A 20,528-nucleotide genomic window follows, 5' to 3' on the forward strand; every position below is an offset into this window, starting at 1 on the left:
CAACTCTGTTTATCCCTTGATTCTTTCATAGACTAGAGCGGCGTATTTCGCATATGTAGGATGATATGCATCTTCTTGATATATGATGATCAAGAAGCATGTAGCAACAATCCATTTGGATATTGAATGTTGCTAGAACTTTGAGCAAGACATATTTGACATGTCTTTGATCTCTTAATGAATATTCCAATAGTTTTATAGAATTTCGGAGATCATATATTTGATCTCTTTGTGCATAATCCGAGAGTTTATGGAATTGTTGAGATTATTTTTGAAGCATATATGTAGCTTTATTTATAGGCATGAATTAGGGTTTAGAATAGAGTAGTATCCAAGAAATCCTAATGGACTCTCGGACTTGACCAAGCTAAATGGACTTGTCGCATAGGTGCCCAACTTAATAATCTATCCCAAATCCTAATGTAATAAAATTTTGATGTCTACACGTGCTCCCTACTTTAAGCCCTGACGAGGTGTAGACTTTTCGAACCTTAAAGACTAAGGTTTGAAATATTAACTATGGCAATAGTATATTATGCTTGCACCTGCTCCATTGGATTCCAACGAGTATTTTGAATTGAACAATTTTGCCAAGTTGGTGAACGACCAACCACATCAATAAGGTAGCCTTACTGGAACTTCTTCAATTTAGGGATGAAGTGTGATGGCCTTGGCAGATGTGTACTTGTTTTGTATAGAGACAAACACATCAACGTAGATTAAGCAACTTTAAGGAGTCAAGGTTGCACCAACTTTGGTATTCAAGAATTAAATTTGTACTTGAATATAAATTCCAAAGCTATCAGCACCGCTCTCTAATCGAATCTTTATAAGACAAGATATTTTCCATTTTAGAAAAATTGTCCTGACAAATCAGATTCTTTCGAAATCTCCTATCCACAGCACACCACGTCTATACAAACTTGAACATATCACATATAGAAATTTGAATCCTTTTAGGAGTCAAGGTAAATAATTTGACTCCTTGAGAATCTCAAGATATACACGCCTCCCAAAAGGATGCCCCCAGCATGTGTTTACCACAAAGAAGTTATGATCGTTGGCAAGAACCACCAAGCTAGGTCGGGGCGTCGACGTAATTCACATAGGACAATAGAATTACTTGATTTCAGCTTCTCCTTCATGCAACTTTGAAACTTTGGCGAGATGTGTCTCGCTAGCAGTCGTTCAACTTTAGTAAATAACCACTTGGTGCATGATCTTGCTGTTTATCCGCAATTGGAAAGAACAAGAAATGTTGCCCCCTCCTTGAGACCATCATTGTAATTGGCTTCAAATTTTGCATATTTGATTGTGAGAGAAGAGATTAAGGGCAGAGCTGGTACCAACAATCTCTACCTCTCATCTCAATTTTTCTATCACCAAAGTTGAAGAACGTCGAAATTGCTTCAAAGAAAATCAAATCCAGATCAACATCCACCAAGACTGCTAACTCCAGGTTCTATGCTGATGTGGAAAACATCCTCGATGTTACCTTTGGAAGCTTTGGACTCGTTACGAGGAGCAAGGCAAGCTCTTTGAGATAACAAGCGCTCCATGTGTCGTCTGCATCAACCCCTATTTTTGGATCTTCATCCTCAAAAAAGCAAGATCCTCTACGAACGTATCCGAAGGAGGAAGAGATATTTCTGATAAGATCAAGAAAACTCTTGCTCTGCTTGACCTCTCCGAATCCAAGAACTCCATTGTGAAGGAAGATGATGATATTTCAAGTGATGGATCTTCCCCACTTACACCGCATATTGTGATCCATTTGAGAATCAATCTGTGTGATAATACATGCTACTCCCCATCATCTACAACAATCATGCAACCCATGGTCACAAACACTTCATCTGTGGAAGAGCAATTGGCAAACTTGACGGAAGCAATCGCTGGCTTGACCAAGTTCATGCAAAATCAAGATGCTAGAATTGACAAGCTAACAGACATGGTGGGAATCTTGATGGAAGAAGAATCCACCCATGCACCTGGAAAACTCCCAAATGTTCAAGAGATTGATCCTCCCTCGTGACAAGTTACATACACTAAGGAAATTCTAGCCTCTTCGGAAGTGATGATTCCAATCAATCAACTGAAGGAGTTCATTGAAGGGACTATAAAAACAAATATGAAGTTTCTTCTAAGTCCTCTTTTACCTACACAAAGTCGTACACTTCAAGGATCGATATGTTGAAGATGCCTGCTGGCTATCAACATCCAAATTTTCAACAGTTTGATGGCAAAGGCAATCTAAAGCAACATGTGACGCACTTCGTTGAGACATGCAACAATGCTGAGACTTATGGAGATTACCTCATTAAGAAGTTTGTCTGCTCATTAAAACAAAATGCTTTTGATTGGTACACATACCTTGAGGTTGGATCTGTTGATAGCTGGGATCAACTAGAGCAAGAATTCCTCAATTACTTTTATAGCACGAGACGTACTGTGAGTATGATAGAACTTACAAATACTCGTCAACGAAAGGGTGAACCAGTTATCGACTTTATCAATCGTTGGAGGAATGCAAGCCTCAACTGCAAAGACAGGCTTAGTGAAGCTTCGGGCATAGAGATGTTCATCCAAGGCATTCATTGGGGACTCTGCTACATCTTGCAAGGTATCAAGCCTAGCACATTTTAAGAACTTGCGACTCGTGCCCATGACATGGAGTTAAGTATGGCCTCCACTAGAAACAAAAGGCTACCTATCTATGAGCCTCGCAAAGGGAACGACAAGCTAGATGTCAGGAAATGGAGCAAGTTTGCACCCAAGTTTGAAAACAAAGAAGCTATGAATCTCAACACATCACTTGTGAAGTTCACAATGAAGGTAAGCAAGAAGCAGAGTACGAAATCCACTTCTTTTCAAGATAAATCAAGTGGAAAGTTGACTCTAAAAGAAATGCAAAAGAAGGAGTACCCATTTCTGGATTCTGATGTGCCAGCAATTTTTGAAGAACTCCTCGAGTTAAATCTCATTGAGCTTATGGAGATAAAGCATCTAAATGAAGCTGGTAAAATGAATTACCCAAATTACTGCAAATACCATCGACTCGTGAGTCACCCTTTGGAGAAGTGCTTTGTATTCAAGGACAAAGTTATGGACTTGGCCAGGGAAAAGAAGATCGTGCTTGAAGATAAGAAGGCAAGTGCGAACCAAGTCTCTATCACCTTTGGCTCATTCAGTCTAAATGAGCTAAGTATTTTAAAAGAAATCAAAGATAAAGAATTATTGGAGAATAAAAAAGTCAAAGTAGACGACTATGATGATGATGGGGGTTGGACGTTGGTGACTCATCGTAGGCGCCACAAAAGGAGCCCACAAAAAGAATCAATTGAACAACAAATAAGGAAAATAATGGTAAAAATACCAAGGAGATGGAATCCAGTTAAGCATTTGAAAAAAACAAAATTGGAGGTGCACCATCCTCAAAAACCACGACATCCAGTGACCTTGGAGGAGTTCTTACCAAGTTCGTTATGCACGAAGATTTCCCATGAGGGTATTGATGCTTGTTGTTTCCATGTTGACAAAGGGGAAGAAAAGAGTGATTACCTACTATCATCACCATCTTTAGAAAATCTCATCGAATCTATTCCTCAAGAAGTTAATGCTTGCGAAAAACGAGGAACGATCTTCTACTAGATGACACTCCTCATAACCGCCCGTTGTACCTAGTTGGCTATATGCGCGATGAAAGGGTAAATCGAATTTTGGTTGATGGAGGATCCTCAATGAACATTTTGCCAATTCGCACTGTGAAAGAACTTAGTATTCCCATGAACGAACTTTCGGAAAGTCATGTCATTATTCAAGGATTCAACAAAGGGGGCCAAAGAGCCATAGGTGCGATCAGGTTGGGAATCACCATTGAAGATATGCAATCAAGTGCATGGCTGTATGTGATTGATGCAAAGACTTCATACAACGTCTTTCTTGGAAGACCTTGGATACATGAGAATAAAGTGGTTCCATCTACCTACCATCAATGTTTGGAGTACTACGAGGGAGAAGTTGAGAAAAACATAGTTGCTGATGACGAGCCATTCACCGATACTGAATCACAATTTGCTGATGCAAAGTTCTACTTGAAGAACCGCATTGTGAAAGAGCTAAAAGCTGATGATGTCATGAAAAGAAAGAATGATGAGCCCATGACTAAAATAGCTGAGGTGACTGCTGGTAAAGATAAAGCTGTTACGGAGGAGGTATAACCTAACTCGAATAAATCTTATAGAGGGGATATTGTGTCTTATGGAAAGAAAGTAACTCATGCACTCGAATATGTCCCTAAAAAGAAGAAAGATGAATGTGAATCATCTAATCGCCAAACTAACATGCTATAGGGGTTAACTGTTCCGATCAAACAAATTGAGGCTGTAAAGTTGTCCTCAATGCCACTTGCAGGGTTTGTGGAACTCCCTACAAAGCGAATAGATGAAAGTTTTAACCCTAATGCTTACAGGTTATTTGCAAAAGCTGGATACAATCCCAATGAGCTGTCAAAGTTAGGGAAGCTCCCATCAGAATGTTCTACCAGGAAACCACGTGAAGGTTTGCAACCGTCACCAGTGCAAATCTCCATAAGAAGGGTGAGCAACAGTTATATCACTGTAGAAGACGAATCTGTCACTTCTAGCAGGCCTTCTGTATTCGATCGTCTTGGAAAATCAATTGTGAGGACTTCCATATTTGAGAGATAGGGACCACTAAAAAAGGGGAATAAGTTCCTGAGAAATTATCAAAGCATAAGACAACCCGCTTCGCCCAGAATCCGGAAGATCTCTAAGGTTTCCAAAGTTCGGTTCCTTCTAGAATGAGGTGACAAACAAAACTTATTGTTTCATGAAAAGAAGTATTGAAGGTAAAGCCATATACTGTGGTCTTCATTAAGAAACGCGATCAAGATGAAAAAATCATGGGTTTTTCGTATCATGTTACTGCACTAGGCGAGAATGGTGTTTCATCTCTAATGGAGGATGATGAGAAAGTGGAGGATGTTTCACTGTGTTATCACATATCCTTCAACGATGAGGACCCTTAAGAAGATGAAGATGCAAAAGATGCTCCACACGAACTTGAAGAAGGGGTGAAGACAACAATTTATGCCTTAAAAGAAGTTAACCTTGGCACTGATGAAGAACCAAGACCCACCTACCTAAGTGCTTTACTAGAAGTTGATGAAAAAAATACTTATATTGAGTTACTCAAGGAGTTTAGGGATGTCTTTGCTTGGAGTTACAAAGAGCTGCCTGGCTTGGACCCTAAAGTAGTAGTCCATCACCTTGCAGTCAAGAATGGCGCTCGTCTTGTTAAGCAAGCTCAAATGTGCTTTAGGCTGGACTTGGTTCCCCTGATTGAAATCGAAATTAACAAACTCATTGAAGCTGGATTTATTCGTGAAGTTAAATACCCAACCTGGGTTTCAAGTATTGTTGCTGTAAGGAAGAAGAATGGCCAGATTCGAGTGTGTGTTGACTTCAGGGATCTCAACAATGCGTGTCCCAGAGATGAATTCCCGCATCCTACTCTAGAGCTGATGATCGATGCTACTAATGGGTATGAGGAAATGTCATTTATGGATGGTTCGTCGGGCTATAACCACATTTGCATTGTACCAAAAGATGAAGAGCTTACTGCATTCCGCACCCCCAAGGGTATTTATTGTTATAGGTAATGCCTTTTGGCTTGAAGAATGTTGGTGCTACTTATTAAAGGGCTATACAGAATATTTTTGACGACCTTCTCCACAAAATGTCGAATGCTATGTGGATAACTTGGTGGTAAAATCAAGAAAGAGGGGCGACCACTTGAAAGACTTGAGAATGGTGTTTGAGTTGCTCCAGAGGTACCAACTTAGGATGAATCCATTGAAATACTCCTTTGGAGTTATTTTCGGAAAGTTCCTTGGTTTCATTGTCCGACATCGAGGGATTGAAATTGATCAAGACAAAGTAGATGCAATCTTGAAAATGCCTGAGCCTCGGGATATTCACGAATTGAAAAGTCTGCAAGGAAAGTTAGCGTACCTTAGGACACTTATCTCAAACCTAGCTGGGATGTGGAAACTGTTCAGTCGCCTTATGAAGAAAGGTGTCCCTTTCAAATGGGACCAAGCGTGTAGCAATGCCTTTGAGAGAATTAAATCCTACTTGATGAAGCCTCTAGTTTTAGCAGCCCCTATACATGGAGAGCCATTGATACTATACATTGCGGTGGAAGGAAGGTATGCTGGAGAACTGTTGGCCCAAGAAAATAGTGCGGGGAAAGAAAACTCTCTTTACTACTTGAGCAGGATGATGACACCAAACAAGCTGAGTTACTCACCAACTGAAAGGTTGTGTTTGTCGCTATCCTTCTTAATTCAAAAGTTGAAGCACTACTTTCAAGCTCATGTTGTTCGTCTTGTTTCTAAAGCAAATCCCATCTAGTTCGTAATGTCAAAACCTGTTCTTAGTGATCGAATAGCGAGATGGTACCTCCAATTTCAACAATTCAAGATTCTATACATCCCTCAAAAGGCTTTAAAAGGACAAGCATTAACAGATTTCTTGGCAGATCATCTGATACTTGATGACTTGGACCTAACTAATGAACTACATGATGAGGACTCACTGATCGTTGAAGTTCAACCTTCATGGAAGATGTACTTTGATGGTGTTGCGCATCACGGAGGAGCTGGTGCTGGCATAGTATTTGTCACTTCCCAAGGCGAAGTCTTGCCCTACTCCTTCACCTTGACACAACTCTGTTCCAAAAATGTTGCTGAGTATCAAGCATTAATACTTGGGCTTGAAATGGTTGTTGATATAAAACAGCTGCAATTGCAAGTCTTTGGTGACTCCTAGTTAGTAGTCAATCATCTTTTAGGTAATTACGAGGTCAAGAAACCTGAGTTACGCCCCTATCATAATTATGCTAAGAAATTGCTGGGATGGATTGTTGATGTGATTATTCAACATGTACCTAGGAAAGAAAACAAGAAGGTTGATGCTTTAGCTGCCCTAGCTTCATCGCTAACCCTACCTAATCAAGCGCAAGTTACTATATGAACTCGAGCATCTTGTGGCCATTTCTAAAGCTGAGAAGGAAGAATGGAGATAGCCTATCATCGACTACTTAAGCTGTGGGATACTTCCATAAAATCTGACGAGAAGGACTGAAATCCGTCGTCGTGCATCTCGCTTCCTTTACTACAAAGATATTCTATACAGAAGGTCATTCCAGGGAGTACTCTTGCGATGCTTAGGGGAAGATGAAGAAATCTAAGCTTTGCAAGAAGTACATTCTGGGAATGTGGATCACACTAGTCTAGACCAAAGATCCACTTTCATAAAAAAAAAAGATGGGATATTATTGGCCAACGATGGTAAAAGATTACTTGGACTACGCTCTATGATGCAAGGCTTCCCAATTCCATGCGAATTTTATTCATCGGCCTGTTGAAGTATTACACCCTACTGTTGCATCGTGGCAGTTTGACGCTTGGGGATTTGATGTTGTTGTACCACTGCCAATGTCCTCTGGTGGGCATCTATACATCTTGTAACGACCCGATCGGTCGTTTTGAGCTCTAGCGCGTCACTCAGCGATTTGAGACCCTGAGCAGCTTCACTTCAGGTATTATGACTTGTACGCGTGGTCAAAATTTAATTTTGGAAAGTTCAGAGTCTATTTGGAAATAAAAAGAATTCCAATTTCAGGAACCTTAAGTTGGAAAAATTGACTAAAGTGTGATTTTTGCAGTAGACAACCTCGGAATTAGGATTTGCAAGTTCCAACAGGTTCATATGATGATCTTGGACTTTGAGGTGTTTCCGAATTGGATTTTGGATGACTCTGGAACGTTTCAACGCCTATTGTGGAAGTTGGCATTTTGAAATAATTTAATAAATTTGGGTTGAAGTGCATTTCAATGTTATCGATATCCGTTTGGGATTCTGAGACTGAGAATAGCTCTGTATGGCAATTCTGGTATTAGGAGGGCATCCGGAAGTGGATTCGGAGGTCTGTAGGTCATTTTAGGGTCATTTAGCGAAAGTTAAAAATTTGAAGGTTTTTGAGAAGTTTGACCGGAAGTGGACTTTTTGATATCGGGGTCGGATTCCGATTCCGAAAGTTAGAGTATACAAAATATGAGGTCAATCGGACGTGATTTGATAGGTTTAAACGTCGATTGGAGAAGTTTGGAATTTCAAAGTTTATTAAGTTTGGATTGTAGGGTGATTCATAGTTTCGATGTTGTTTGCCATGATTTGAGGCCTCGACTAAGTTCGTAGTATGTTTTGGGAAGTGTTGGTATATTTGGTTGAGGTCCCGAGGGCCTCGGGTGGATTCCGGATGGTGAACGGATTGAGTTTTGACTTGGAAGGAAAACCGAAGCATTTGTCTTCTAGTGTAACCGCACCTGCGAGGTTTTGGCCGCAGGTGCAGAGCCGCAGAAGCTGCCAAGAGGGTCACAGAAGCAGTTATGGCTGAGGTAGGCTGGGACTACAGATGCGATCGAGTTCCGTAGAAGCGGGACCGCACCTGCACACTTGGAGTCGCAGAAGCGCGTAAGGGACGCAAATGTGGGGGGCTTTTGGGCCGAGCTTGAACCGCACCTACGATGGAATTTCCGCAGGTGCGAAGCCGCAGGAGCAGCTGTTGGACCGCAGAAGCAAGAAGTCGGGCTGGGCAGTGTCATTTTAAGACGAGATTCAGCCATATTCCTCTATTTTTCTTTTGGATGGGCGATTTTTGGAACTCTTGGAAAGGGGATTTTCATCAACTATGCCAAGGTAAGTTATTCCCATCCATTGTAAGTTAAATACATGGTTTGTATTATGATTTAAGCTTGAAAATTTGTAGAAATTTGGTATTTTGGTAGGAAACCTAGAAATGGATATTTTTGAATTTTGACCACGAAATTGGATGTGGAACTTGGAATAAATTATATATTTGAGTTTGTGGTGATAGGGGTAAGGTTTATCTTCAAAAATTTTCGGAATCCGAGCATGTGGGCCCGAGAGTGATTTTATCGACTTTTCAAGTGGAGTTGGAAATTATTATAAATTGATTAATTATGAGTATTAGAGTACATTTTAATTGGGTTGCATCTTAATTGACTAGTTTGGAGCTACAAGCATTAGTTTGAGGTGTTAGAGGGCTTTGTTGCCGATTATGGAATTTCGGTGCGAGGTAAGTTTCCTTTCTAACCTTGTAAGAGGGAATTTACCCCATAGGTGAACTTAATTAATATGTGTTGTTATTTGTGCGGGATGCATATGCACGAAGTGATGAGAGTCTGTACGTAGCTACTATCCCTGTTTATGTCCCGGTAGTTTTAGGTTTACACCATGCTTTATGGACACCGTTATTTGATTATATTTGTTAATTGTGTCATATGAAACTAAGTCAAGGATTTTAAGGAATTAAAAGCTTCTAGCTCAATTCTCTTTATTTTGAAAAAAATCAAGAAAGAGTTATGATTTATTGGTAATTTATATTTTACCGCGTCGCAAGTATGATCTGCGAGCAGGGTTATCAAATGAAACTAAGTCGAAGCTTTTAAGGATTTAAAAGCTTCAAGTTGAATTGTCTTTATTTTGAAAAGAATCAAGAAAGAGTTATGATTTATTGATAATTTATATTTGACCGCGTCGCATGTATGATCCGCGAGCGGGGTAATAGATGCATCTATGGTTCATGTCGTTCGACCATCGGCAGTGTATAGTTTATATTTATGTTGGATCAGGCCGAACGTCCTCGGTGGAATTCCCTTTTACAATTGGCATAAATTCATTCTTCGAAAGATTATTTGTTTTAAATGAAGGAAGTGATTTGGTTTCTTAAATATGGTGATGAAGTGTTCAGTTATTTCTTGTTATGAGTTTTATTATTATTTATATCATGCTTAATTTAAATTTCATGTTATCATATTGTTGGCCCTTAGTAAGTGCCGAAGTCGACCCTTCGTCACTACTTCTTTGGGGTTAGGCGGGATATTTACTGGGTACGCGTTGATTTACGTACTCATGCTATACTTGTTGCACGTTTTTGTGCAGGTGCTTATATGTCTAGTGGACTTGTCGTCGCAGAGGCGCGGTTATGGAGGGGACTTAGGTGAGATGCATTATATACTACGATCCGCAGCCGGCAGAGTCTCCTTCAGAGTACTTATATTTTTCTTGTCCAGTTTGTATTTCGGACAGTTGTTGTATTTTATTTTATATTCCTAGTAAATGCTCATGCACTTGTGACACCGGGTTTTGGGTTGATTATGGGTTGTTATGTATTGGAATTGTTAAAAATATTATTATTTATTTTGTAAATTTCACCTTCCACCATTTAATTGAAGGGAATATGATTTCAAAAATATTAAAATGAGAACCTAGTTAGTATTTATTTTTGGCTTGCATGATAGCGGTGTCCCGCGCCATTACGACCTTTAATGGATTTTGGGTCGTGACAATATGGTATCAGAGCACTAGGTTCATTTAGCTCTCACGAGTCATGAGCGAGTCTAGTCAAGTCTTGCAGATCGATACAGAGACGTCTATACTTATCTTCGAGATTCTACATGACTATTAGGAGCACTTCCATTCTTGATTCCTCATCGTGCAATCCGATTCCTTGATTCCCTTCCTATTCAGTCTTATGCGACGTGAAGCGCTTGTTCTAAATTGGGAATCGAGGAATTTTAATGGTACTACAGATGTAGTGCAGGATGTTTCTCCATGCGTATTTGATTGGGCTATTGTCGTTGCCTTGCGGAAGGTCGTTCTGTCGTTGCTGCTCGGTATTAGTATTACCTAAGGCTTTGAGGTTTGGCATTGATTGTTATGACGATTTGTGTGTTGCTATCTCACCGTGTTTGTGTAACAGTAGGATGTTTGTCTATGCGTCGAAGCAGTGAATGACTTGGAAAGGAGGTTTACTCAGTGCATAATTCAGAGATCCAGTATTTTATTTCCGGCAAAGGAAAGGTAATCGGACTATGGATTTTTAGGTTTGGGCTGACAGAGTAATGAGACTTGGTATTTAGAGCATGGTGGAATTTTCATCTGTGATGTGGTGTCGTCGCCCTGTATTGAATGTTTTATATTTACCAGTGTTATGGTCTTCATCAATTTGCCTTCGGACAAGGTGATGTGAAACAGTGCCGGGGAAGCAGTTGTCAGAGATCGCAGTGTGTGGTGGTTCAGGACTTAATCGGTGGTCCGGGTGTTGAGATCTCAAGAGAGATGATCCTTGGAAAGGTTTAAAGTTGGTAGCGATCTATTGGTTAAGGTGCTACAGAGATGGATTTTGATTTAAGGCAACAACTGGGCAGCGAAGGATGAGGAAGAACATGTGGGAGGTGTCTTGTGGTGGTTAAACTTCTAGAAGGTTGTGATGACCCAAAAGGTCATCTTATATTTTAGAACTCAAATCTGCGCTCTTAGGACTTAAAAATCTCATTTTTACCCTCCTCGATTTGCATGCGTAGTCCGGGTAGATTTCCGAAAAACTTTTATGTTGAAAACTAATGAAAACAAGAATGTTTGCCTTAAAAGTTGATTTTTGTTGACTTCGGTCAATATTTTTGGTAAACGGGTCTGGATCCGTGCTTTGACTGTCCCGGTAGGTCCGTATCAAATTATGGGACCTGAGCGTATGCCCGTAATCGAATTCAGAACTCCCTAGCTCAAGTTATGAATTTCTGATGAAAATTAAAAGTCTAAAAATTAATTATTTTTAAGAATTTATTGATGTTTGGCATTGTTAGTATCGGGTCCGTATTTTGGTTCCGGAGCCCGGTACAGGTTCATTATGATATTTAAGTCATGTCTATGAAATTTGGTGAGAAACAGAGTTGATTTGACATGATTCTGACGTCCAGTTGAGAAAATAGAAATTTTAAAGTGTTCTTGAGAATTTCATTTGGATCGGTGCTAAATTTAGAGTTCTAGGTGTTATATTCGCGAATTGATATTTTTAGACTTGTGCATGTTTGGTTTGGAGCCCCGAAGGCTCGGCTGTGTTTCGGATAGGCCACGAGATGTTTTGGACTTTGGAAATCTGGTTTTCGTGCAGAATCTGTGTTCTGGCATGTCTTTCTTCGTGTTCGCGAAGGTACTCTCGCGAACGCGAAGAGTAAACTGGGCATCTCAGGATCTCTTCTTCACGAACGCGGAGTCTTGGTCGTGAACGTGAAATGATGGGTGCATTACGCTTCGCGAACGCGTAGCGTTAGGCACTGGGGAGGGGTAGTCAGCCTTTTCTTCATTGCGAACGCGAGCAATGTATCGCGAAAGCGAAGACCAGGGAAGGATAGCCTACGCGAACACAAGCACTGCCTCGCGAATGTAAAGGCTTGGCAGCCCATACACTTTGCGAACGCGATAGTGCTCTCGCGAACGCGATGAACACTGTCGCCCAGCACTTAACATAATCCAAAACGGGATTTTGCCAAAAAACTCAGTTTTCTCAGAAACCAAACGGTGAGGGGCGATTTTTCAAGAGTCATTCCTTCCCCAAATTATTGGTAAGTGACTCTAAGCCATTTTCTTTCAATTACCCATTACATTTCTTGAATTTTCAAAGTAAAATCTAGAGTTTTCAAGGTAGAATTAGGGGTTAGGGTAGAAAATAGGAATTATTTGGGGATTTAGACCTCAATTTGAGGTCATATTCCAAAACTAATTACATATTCGGGTTCGGGGGTGAATGGGTAAAAACAATTTGGTCCGAACCTCAGGTTTTGACCAAGCGGGCCCAGGGTCGATTTTTCGACTTTTTGGAGGAAAAATTGGAAAATTTAATCTATGCAATATAATTGATTCCTTTAGCAATATTTGATATTATTGAGTCATTTTTGAATAGATACGAGTGGTTTGGAGGTGAATTCTAAAGGAAAAGCTATGATTGAGAATTAAGTGGCCTTCAGAGCGAGGTTAGTATTGTGTCTAACCCTGACTTGAGGGAATTAGAACCTTAGATTATTTGCTAAGTCAAATTCATGTGAGCAGCATATATGTGAGGTGACGAGTACCTATGCGCCGCCAATTTACCTGTTTTCCAAGTTTCTCTATTTTTTATGATATTGTCTCATTCCTATGCCAAATTGCTATGTGTTATACTAGTGTTGTCCATATTATCGTTCTTATCATATTTACGGATTTTTCTGGTGATAACTCAGTTTTTATTTCAAAGTTGAAATTGATATTATGGAACCAAATGTTGAAGTAAGGTTTGTACTTGTTATTCTATCTCCCTGTTGTTATTTATGCATTGCATTATGGTAAGGGGGAGTGTTAATGCACGAAGGGTGATGTTGTGCCATATTGTGAGTATTAATGCATGAAGGGTGATGTCGTGCCATATTGTGAGTGTTAATGCACGAAGGGTGATGTCGTGCCATATTGTGAGTGTTAATGCACGAAGGATGATGTCGTGCCATGATATGAGAGTAAAAGCACGAGGGGTGATGATGTGTCATTTCACTTAATTTTATGGTGAGATTGAGAGTAAAATCACGAAGGGTGATACTGTGCATTTTTCCTTATTGTATTCACTATCCCTGTTGATTCATGGTATATTGACTGCTCCGGTGATCATTCTGTTGTAGTTCTTTATCTTGTATTCACCTCAGTATGTTTCCTCTCCCGGCATTTCCTGTTTAGTTCTTCATTCCTGTTATTTGCGTATACACTATTAAAATGTATAGGTTGATTGTAGGTGTCTTGCCTTAGCCTCGTCACTACTTCGTCGAGGTTAGGCTCGACACTTACCAGTACATGAGTTCGGTTGTACTGATGCTGTACTCTGCACTTTCTGTGCAGATTTTGATACCGGCTCAAGTTGATCAAGATTTGCTGTCAGCGTTCACAGATCTTGAAGTCCACATCTATCTTTTTATGTCCTACTGTTTTCTTTCATTCAGACAGTTGTATTTCTTTCAGACTATTACTTGTAGTAAGTTCTAGAATGATCGTGAATTGTGACTCCAGATCCGGATGGTAGTAGTTAATACAAATTTATGATATTCTGCACTTATTATATTTCATCGTAGTTAATTACTGAACGGAAATAAAGAATTGGTAAATGATTATCTAATGTTGGCTTGCCTAGTAAGTGAAATATTATGCGCCATCACGGTCCCGTCGGTGGGAAATTTTCGGTCGTGACAAAGGCCAAGTATGAGAAACAGATGTCGGGTAGTTGCTTAAAGGAGAGGGTTTGACCAAAGTAGGAGAGTGGCAGAGTAGCATATGGGTTCTGTGGTAGGATGACTATATGCCTTGGGAAAAGTTTAGAGTGATTTGGAACTCATGGTGGACAGTGACTAAGTTTATGAACTTAATTTGGAATATTGGCTGCTATACAGAGAAGGGTTCGATACTACGGAAAAGAGTTGCATGATATGAAGAAGGATACAGCATGACTTTGGATTGAGATATATTGTCGCACGTTTAGTTGATGCCAATAGGGAGTGAACGGGCTTGTACAGCTGGCGAATGAGCATGAGCTCATGATGGTTTATTGGTTTCGTGGTAATTGTACTCGGTGCGGCATTGTTGGAAGATATCGGCATGGAATTTCCTCAGGTGAGCAGGTTAACTGTTGCGTGGTGTTGATGAAACTTCTACGAAGAATTTTATTGGCTATACGGTAAGAGGTTGAATATGTAAATGTGTCTAGTGATTCAAGGCATTCATGAAATGATTAACGGGAAGATTTTGAGGAATTTGGCGAGTCGATTGCACAAGGTCATGTTAGTATGGAAGAAGGAATCTGGGTAGGTTCTAGGGTCATTCAATGGTAGGTTCAAGCTAAGTGGGAGAGCCCCCACCGCCAACAATTGGATTGCATGGTTGTCTACTTGTGAGATTTCTGGTTATCGGCATATTGGTAGGTTATTACGACTAAGGAAAGAGAACATCAATGGTAATTTGAGCAAAGAATTTGAGGAATATGTGTTATCTTTGATCTTATCGGTTCATGTTCAGGTTTTGGGAAGACCTAGAGTTTATGCTTTGTGTGGATGTGATGTATAAGGAGAGGAAATCAGCTGGTTGCTTCTTTGAGAGGGTGTTCATGTGCTAGCAGGGCCTTGGAGTTTGATTATATTCGGGGACAAGTCAGAGTGGGTGACCGTAAACAATGGTCCTAGTAGGTTCGAAATTTAAGGTGTGGTGCCTAAGGATTTCGAGTCTGTGGTATGGTTAAGTACCGAGTTTTGGCAGCGGATTATGGAAAAGGGGACTTGGAGTATTCTATGTTATCGTCGGTCTGTGATGTGGCATTTGAGGAATGGGAGAAGATAACATCGGGTTCCTAGAGGGGTTTTCAGAATGGGTGTACCAGTTTAAGATGCGAATATGCACATAAGGAGGGTATGGGATGGTTCGTGGGTTTTGGAGGCAACGTGGTCTCGTGAAATAAGGTCACTCAGGATGAGTGCAGATTTAGGTTCATGATATTTTGAATGGGGCTATTATTATTCCCAAGGCAAGTATAGAGTAAATTAGAAGAAGTCAGATTCGGTTAGCTATGGTTGAATTGGCATGATGGTGGAAATGATCAGTTCCTTCAGCGTGTTGAGTTATACATATGATTTATGGCGGTACGTGCGAGGTTTAATGGCCGCCGTAATTGATTTTATTTGGAGGCATTCAAGTATTATGGCATGTTATGTGTAGATGGATCCCGAATGAATTATGGTTGTTTAGACCACCACTCGAGGTTTGCATTTTCTGCGGTTATGGGAATTCAGTCATGTGTGGCAATGGTTCTCCTGAAATGAGTTAAGTGAAAAGTTTCTATATGATGAAGTGTGTACCCTATTGGTGGTTTGGGAGTTATGATGAAATTCTGGTACTCTAGCGTATTGGTATGTTAGGTGCAGTGAACGGCATGGGAATTGGAAGTTGAGGATCAAGGTTGCAGTTAATGTCAACAAGAATGTTAGGAGCTCGGATAAGCAGGGAAGAATTAAGATGTTTAGAGTAAGCTGGTATTGTCCTTAGCGTCACCTGAGATCGGTGTCCTGTGTAAGAGGTTTTGTGTACTGACTTGCAACTTCTTTATTTTCTTTACAGCATTAGTGTGACCGGTGGTACAGACGTGTAGACTTGTTACCTTGTGCAGAGGGTCGTGCGAATGTATCCCACGGAAGATTGTATAAGTGTGACATGTAGTCACTTGATTGATTAAAGATTTAAAACCAAGTATGGAGATTGTGGTACTATTGCTAATGTGAGAAATTATGCCTCAAGGCGCTTAGTTCATTTGATTATGAGTTGTGGAAGTTTTTTTCGGATCCGATGGTTGTTCTTGTGTGCCATGGGAAAAAGGGCTATCATGGGTCCTTGATGGGCTATTTAGCCAAGCATGGTATGATAAGAATTGGTTTGAGGTTAATGGATCTAAATGTCAATGTGGGATCTATATCAGGCCGGATGTGCTCATATCATCATGGCGTTGTTTTCGGAAGGGTCTTCGGGCCTTGGATGGTATTCCTGTCGTCAACTATCCCGTGTAATCTATATTATACCAAGTGGCTTGTGAGGTGGTTTGATTATTCTTACTTGTATTGAGACCCCATATGATTTGTGGTATTATGTAAGCAGGATGGCTCTCGAGATGCAGGTCATATATCGCACCTTAGTGGTTCTTGAGTTTTGTAGCATGTGACCCTACCCGACTCCCCAAGATTTGCATTAGGCACTTGGAGTGCTTAAGGTTGATATTCGGGCATTTTGTGTGTATGAGCGTTACAACTCGATGTGTGTCTTCTTTATATTATTATGGTTGGATCGGGTGGTATGCAACCACGGATATGTTGATTGGATCAGATGGCACGCCGCCACGGGTATCATGGTTGGATCGGGCTGCACGCCGCAACGGTATCATGTGTGGGTCGGGTTGCACGCCGCAATAGTGTGTTATTGAGTATAGTTTTCCATATTTATTATTGCGTGTTTTGATTCTCATTTCTTGAGGAAAGTTCATAACATCCTTTTGATTGTTTAATTAGTTACGTAGGTTGAGTAACTCTTTCCAGAGTTCATTTTTCCTTACGTACCACATTCGAGTTTGTGGATTGTTGGAACATTGTGGTATCCTATGAGACTTTTGGCAGTGTCTGAGGTGGCTTATTGCCTAAACAACTTGTACTGGGTGAGACGAGATTATTGGACCTGGGATCAGTGCGATCGAATTTATATGAAGCATATTAAAGTGTAAATATTGATATTCAGTCCAGAATGAGGTAGTGGTTATTGTTAGGAGGAGAGACTCCATAAATTGTGATTCGGCATGTGGTTATGAGTTCTACACATCTTCTCTATCGTGGCAATATTTCAAGATTTGGAACAGGATTTATATGAGTCATGAGGTGTGTTGTGAGCATTGGATTTGTGGGTTTTCGGCTGTTGTTATGGTCATGTAATTTATGGTCATGTAAATTATGCGGTGCATGGTAGAAATTCAATAAGGGTATACAATAATGTGTTGGTACATCATGTAGTGATAGATACGGTGTTCGTATGTTGGAACAGACCTGGTAGAGAATGTCAGATGTTGTAATTTGGCTCTAAGGCTTATTTGACTAGCAAAAAGGGAGGACTTCCAGGTTTACTCCAGAACAGTTCTTAGCACGTTCGCGGACGAACGTATGTTTAAGTGGGAGAAAATGTAACGACCCGACCGGTTGTTTTGAGCTGTAGCGCGTCATTCAGCGGTTTGAGACCCTGAGCAGCTTCACTTCAGGTATTATGACTTGTACCCATGGTCGGAATTTAATTTTTGGAAGTTCAGAGTTGATTTGGAAAAAAAAGAAATTACAATTTTGGGAGCCTTAAGTTGGAGAAACTGACTAAAGTGTGATTTTTGGAGTAGACGAGGTAGGCTGGGATTGTAGATGCGGGCTAATTCTGCAGAAGTGGGACTGCACCTGCGCATGTAGAGTTGCAGAAGCGAAGGCGCAGAAGCGCGTAAGGGGCGCAAATGCGGGGGGCTATTGGGCCGAGCTTGAACCGCATCTGCGATGGAATTTTCGTAGGTGCAGAGCCGCAGGAGCGGTTGTTGGACCGCAGAAGCAAGAAGTCGGGCTGGGTAGTGTCATTTTAAGACGAGATTTGGCCATTTTCCTCCATTTTACTTTTGGATGGGCGATTTTTGGAGCTCTTGGAAGGGGGATTTTCATCATCAATGCCAAGGTAAGTGATTCCTATCCATTGCAAGTTAAATACATGGTGTGTATTAGGATTTAAGCTTCAAAATTTATAAAAATTTGGGATTTTGGTAGGAAACCTAGAAATGAATATTTTTGTACTTCGACCACGAAATTGGACGTGGAACTTGGAATAAATAATATATTTGAGTTTGTAGTGATATGGGTAAGGTTTATATTCGAAATCTTTCGGAATCCGGGCACGTGGGCCTGAGGGTGATTTTATCGACTTTTCGAGCGGAGTTGGAAATTTTTATAAATTGATTAATTATGAGTATTAGAGTACATTTTGATTGGGTTGCATTTAATTGACTAGTTTGGAGCGACGGGCATCGGTTTGAGGTGTTAGAGGGGTTGGAGATGATTATGGAACTTCAGAGCGAGGTAACTCTCCTTTCTAACCTTGTAAGAGGGAATTTACCCCATAGGTGAACTTAATTAATATGTGTTTTTATTTGTGGGGGTTATGTATGCACAAAGTGACGAGAGTCCGTACGTAGCTACTATTCCTGTTTATGTCCGGGAAATTTTAGGTTTACACCATGCTTTGTGGACACCATTATTTGATTTTAGTTGTTAATTGTATCAAATGAACTAAGTCGAGGATTTTAAGGATTTAAAAGCTTCAAGTTGAATTCTCTTTCTTTTGAAAAGAATAAAGAAAGAGTTATGATTTATTGATAATTTATATTTGACAGTGTCGCAAATATGATCCGCGAGCGGGGTTATCAAATGAAACTGAGTCGAGAATTTTAAGGATTTAAAAGCTTCAAGTTGAATTGTCTTTATTTTGAAAAGAATCAAGAAAGAGTTATGATTTATTCATAATTTATATTTGATCGCGTCACATGTATGATCCGCGAGCGGGATAATAGATGCATCTATGGTTCGTGTCGGTCGACCCTCGACAGTGCACAGTTTACATTTATGTTGGATCGGGCCAAACGTCCTTAGTGGAATTGCCTTTTATAATTGGTATAAATTCATTATTTGAAAAATTATTTGTTTTAAATGAAGGAAGTGATTTGGATTCTTAAATATGGTGATGAATTGTTCAGTTATTTCTTGTTTTGAGTTTTATTGTTATTTATATCATTCTTAATTAGAATTTCATATTATAATATTGTTGGCCCTTAGTAATTGTCGAAGTCGACCCCTCATCAGTACTTCTTCGGGGTTAGGCGGGATACTTACTAGGTACGCATTGATTTACGTACTCATGCTACACTTGCTGCACATTTTTGTGCAGGTGCATATATGTCTAGTGGCCTTGTAGGCGCAGAGGCGCGGTTATGGTGGGGACTTAGGTGGGCTGCATTCTATACTACGATCTGCAGCTGGCAGAGTCTCCTGTAGAATACTTACATTTTTCTATCGAATTTGTATTCCGGACAACTGTTGTATTTTATTTGATATTCCTAGTAAGTGCTCATACACTTGTGACATCGGGTTTTGGGATGATTATGGGTTGTTATCTATTGGAATTGTTAAAAATATTATTATTTATTTTATAAATTTCATCTTTCACCATTTAATTAAAGGGAATATGATTTCAAAAATATTAAAATGAGAACCAAGTTAGTATTTATTTTTGTCTTGCCTGGTAGCGGTGTCCGGCTCCATCACGACCTTTAATGGATTTTGGGTCATGACACATCTTGGTTGCAACTGACTACTTCTCAAAATGGGTTGAAGATGTGGCTCTTAAGGAAGTAAAGAAGGAAAATGTTGCAAGTTTCATTAGATTAAACATAATCTATCGCCTTGGCATTCCTCGTTACACAATAACGGATAATGGCAAGACATTTAACAATAGGTTGATGAACAAGATTTGTGATATCTTTGGCTTCAAGCAACGTAACTATTCTATGTACAATGTTTCCGCCAATGGTCTAGCTGAGGCATTCAACAAGACTCTATGCAACTTATTAAAGAAAGTTGTCCCCAAATCCAAACAAGATTGGCATGACCGTATGGAAGAAGCTCTGTGGGCATATAGGACAACTCACCGCATGCCAACACAAGCGACACCTTATGCACTCGTTTATGTAGTCGAAGCCATCTTACCACTCAATTGTCAAAACCTTCATTACGATTAGCTACTCAAGAAGGGATCACTGATAAAGAAAATGTTCGACTTTGATTAGCAAAGTTGGAGGCTCTTGATGAGGAGAGGTTGGAAGCTCAACAAAGTCTGGAATGTTATCAAGCTCGATTGTCTCGCGCCTTCAATAAAAGATTTCGCCCAAGATCCTTTCAAGTAGGAGATCAAGTACTTGTCGTACGAAGACCCATTATTACTTCCCAGAAACCTGTAGGGAAG

The 20,528-nt window shown here is 40.1% G+C and overlaps 1 protein-coding gene across 1 annotated transcript; it reads left to right on the forward strand.

Annotated features, from left to right (window-relative positions):
• Positions 1-3,692: 3,692 nt before the first annotated feature.
• On the forward strand, positions 3,693-5,683 carry LOC138908867 (uncharacterized). The gene is made up of 3 exons (XM_070199556.1): positions 3,693-4,214; positions 4,353-4,682; positions 5,219-5,683. Exons 1-3 carry the CDS (start codon positions 3,693-3,695, stop codon positions 5,681-5,683), a joined length of 1,317 nt encoding a protein of 438 aa, XP_070055657.1.
• Positions 5,684-20,528: the final 14,845 nt, after the last annotated feature.

Source organism: Nicotiana tomentosiformis, chromosome 1 (assembly GCF_000390325.3).
Source record: "Nicotiana tomentosiformis chromosome 1, ASM39032v3, whole genome shotgun sequence".
NCBI classification, from domain to species: domain Eukaryota; kingdom Viridiplantae; phylum Streptophyta; class Magnoliopsida; order Solanales; family Solanaceae; genus Nicotiana; species Nicotiana tomentosiformis.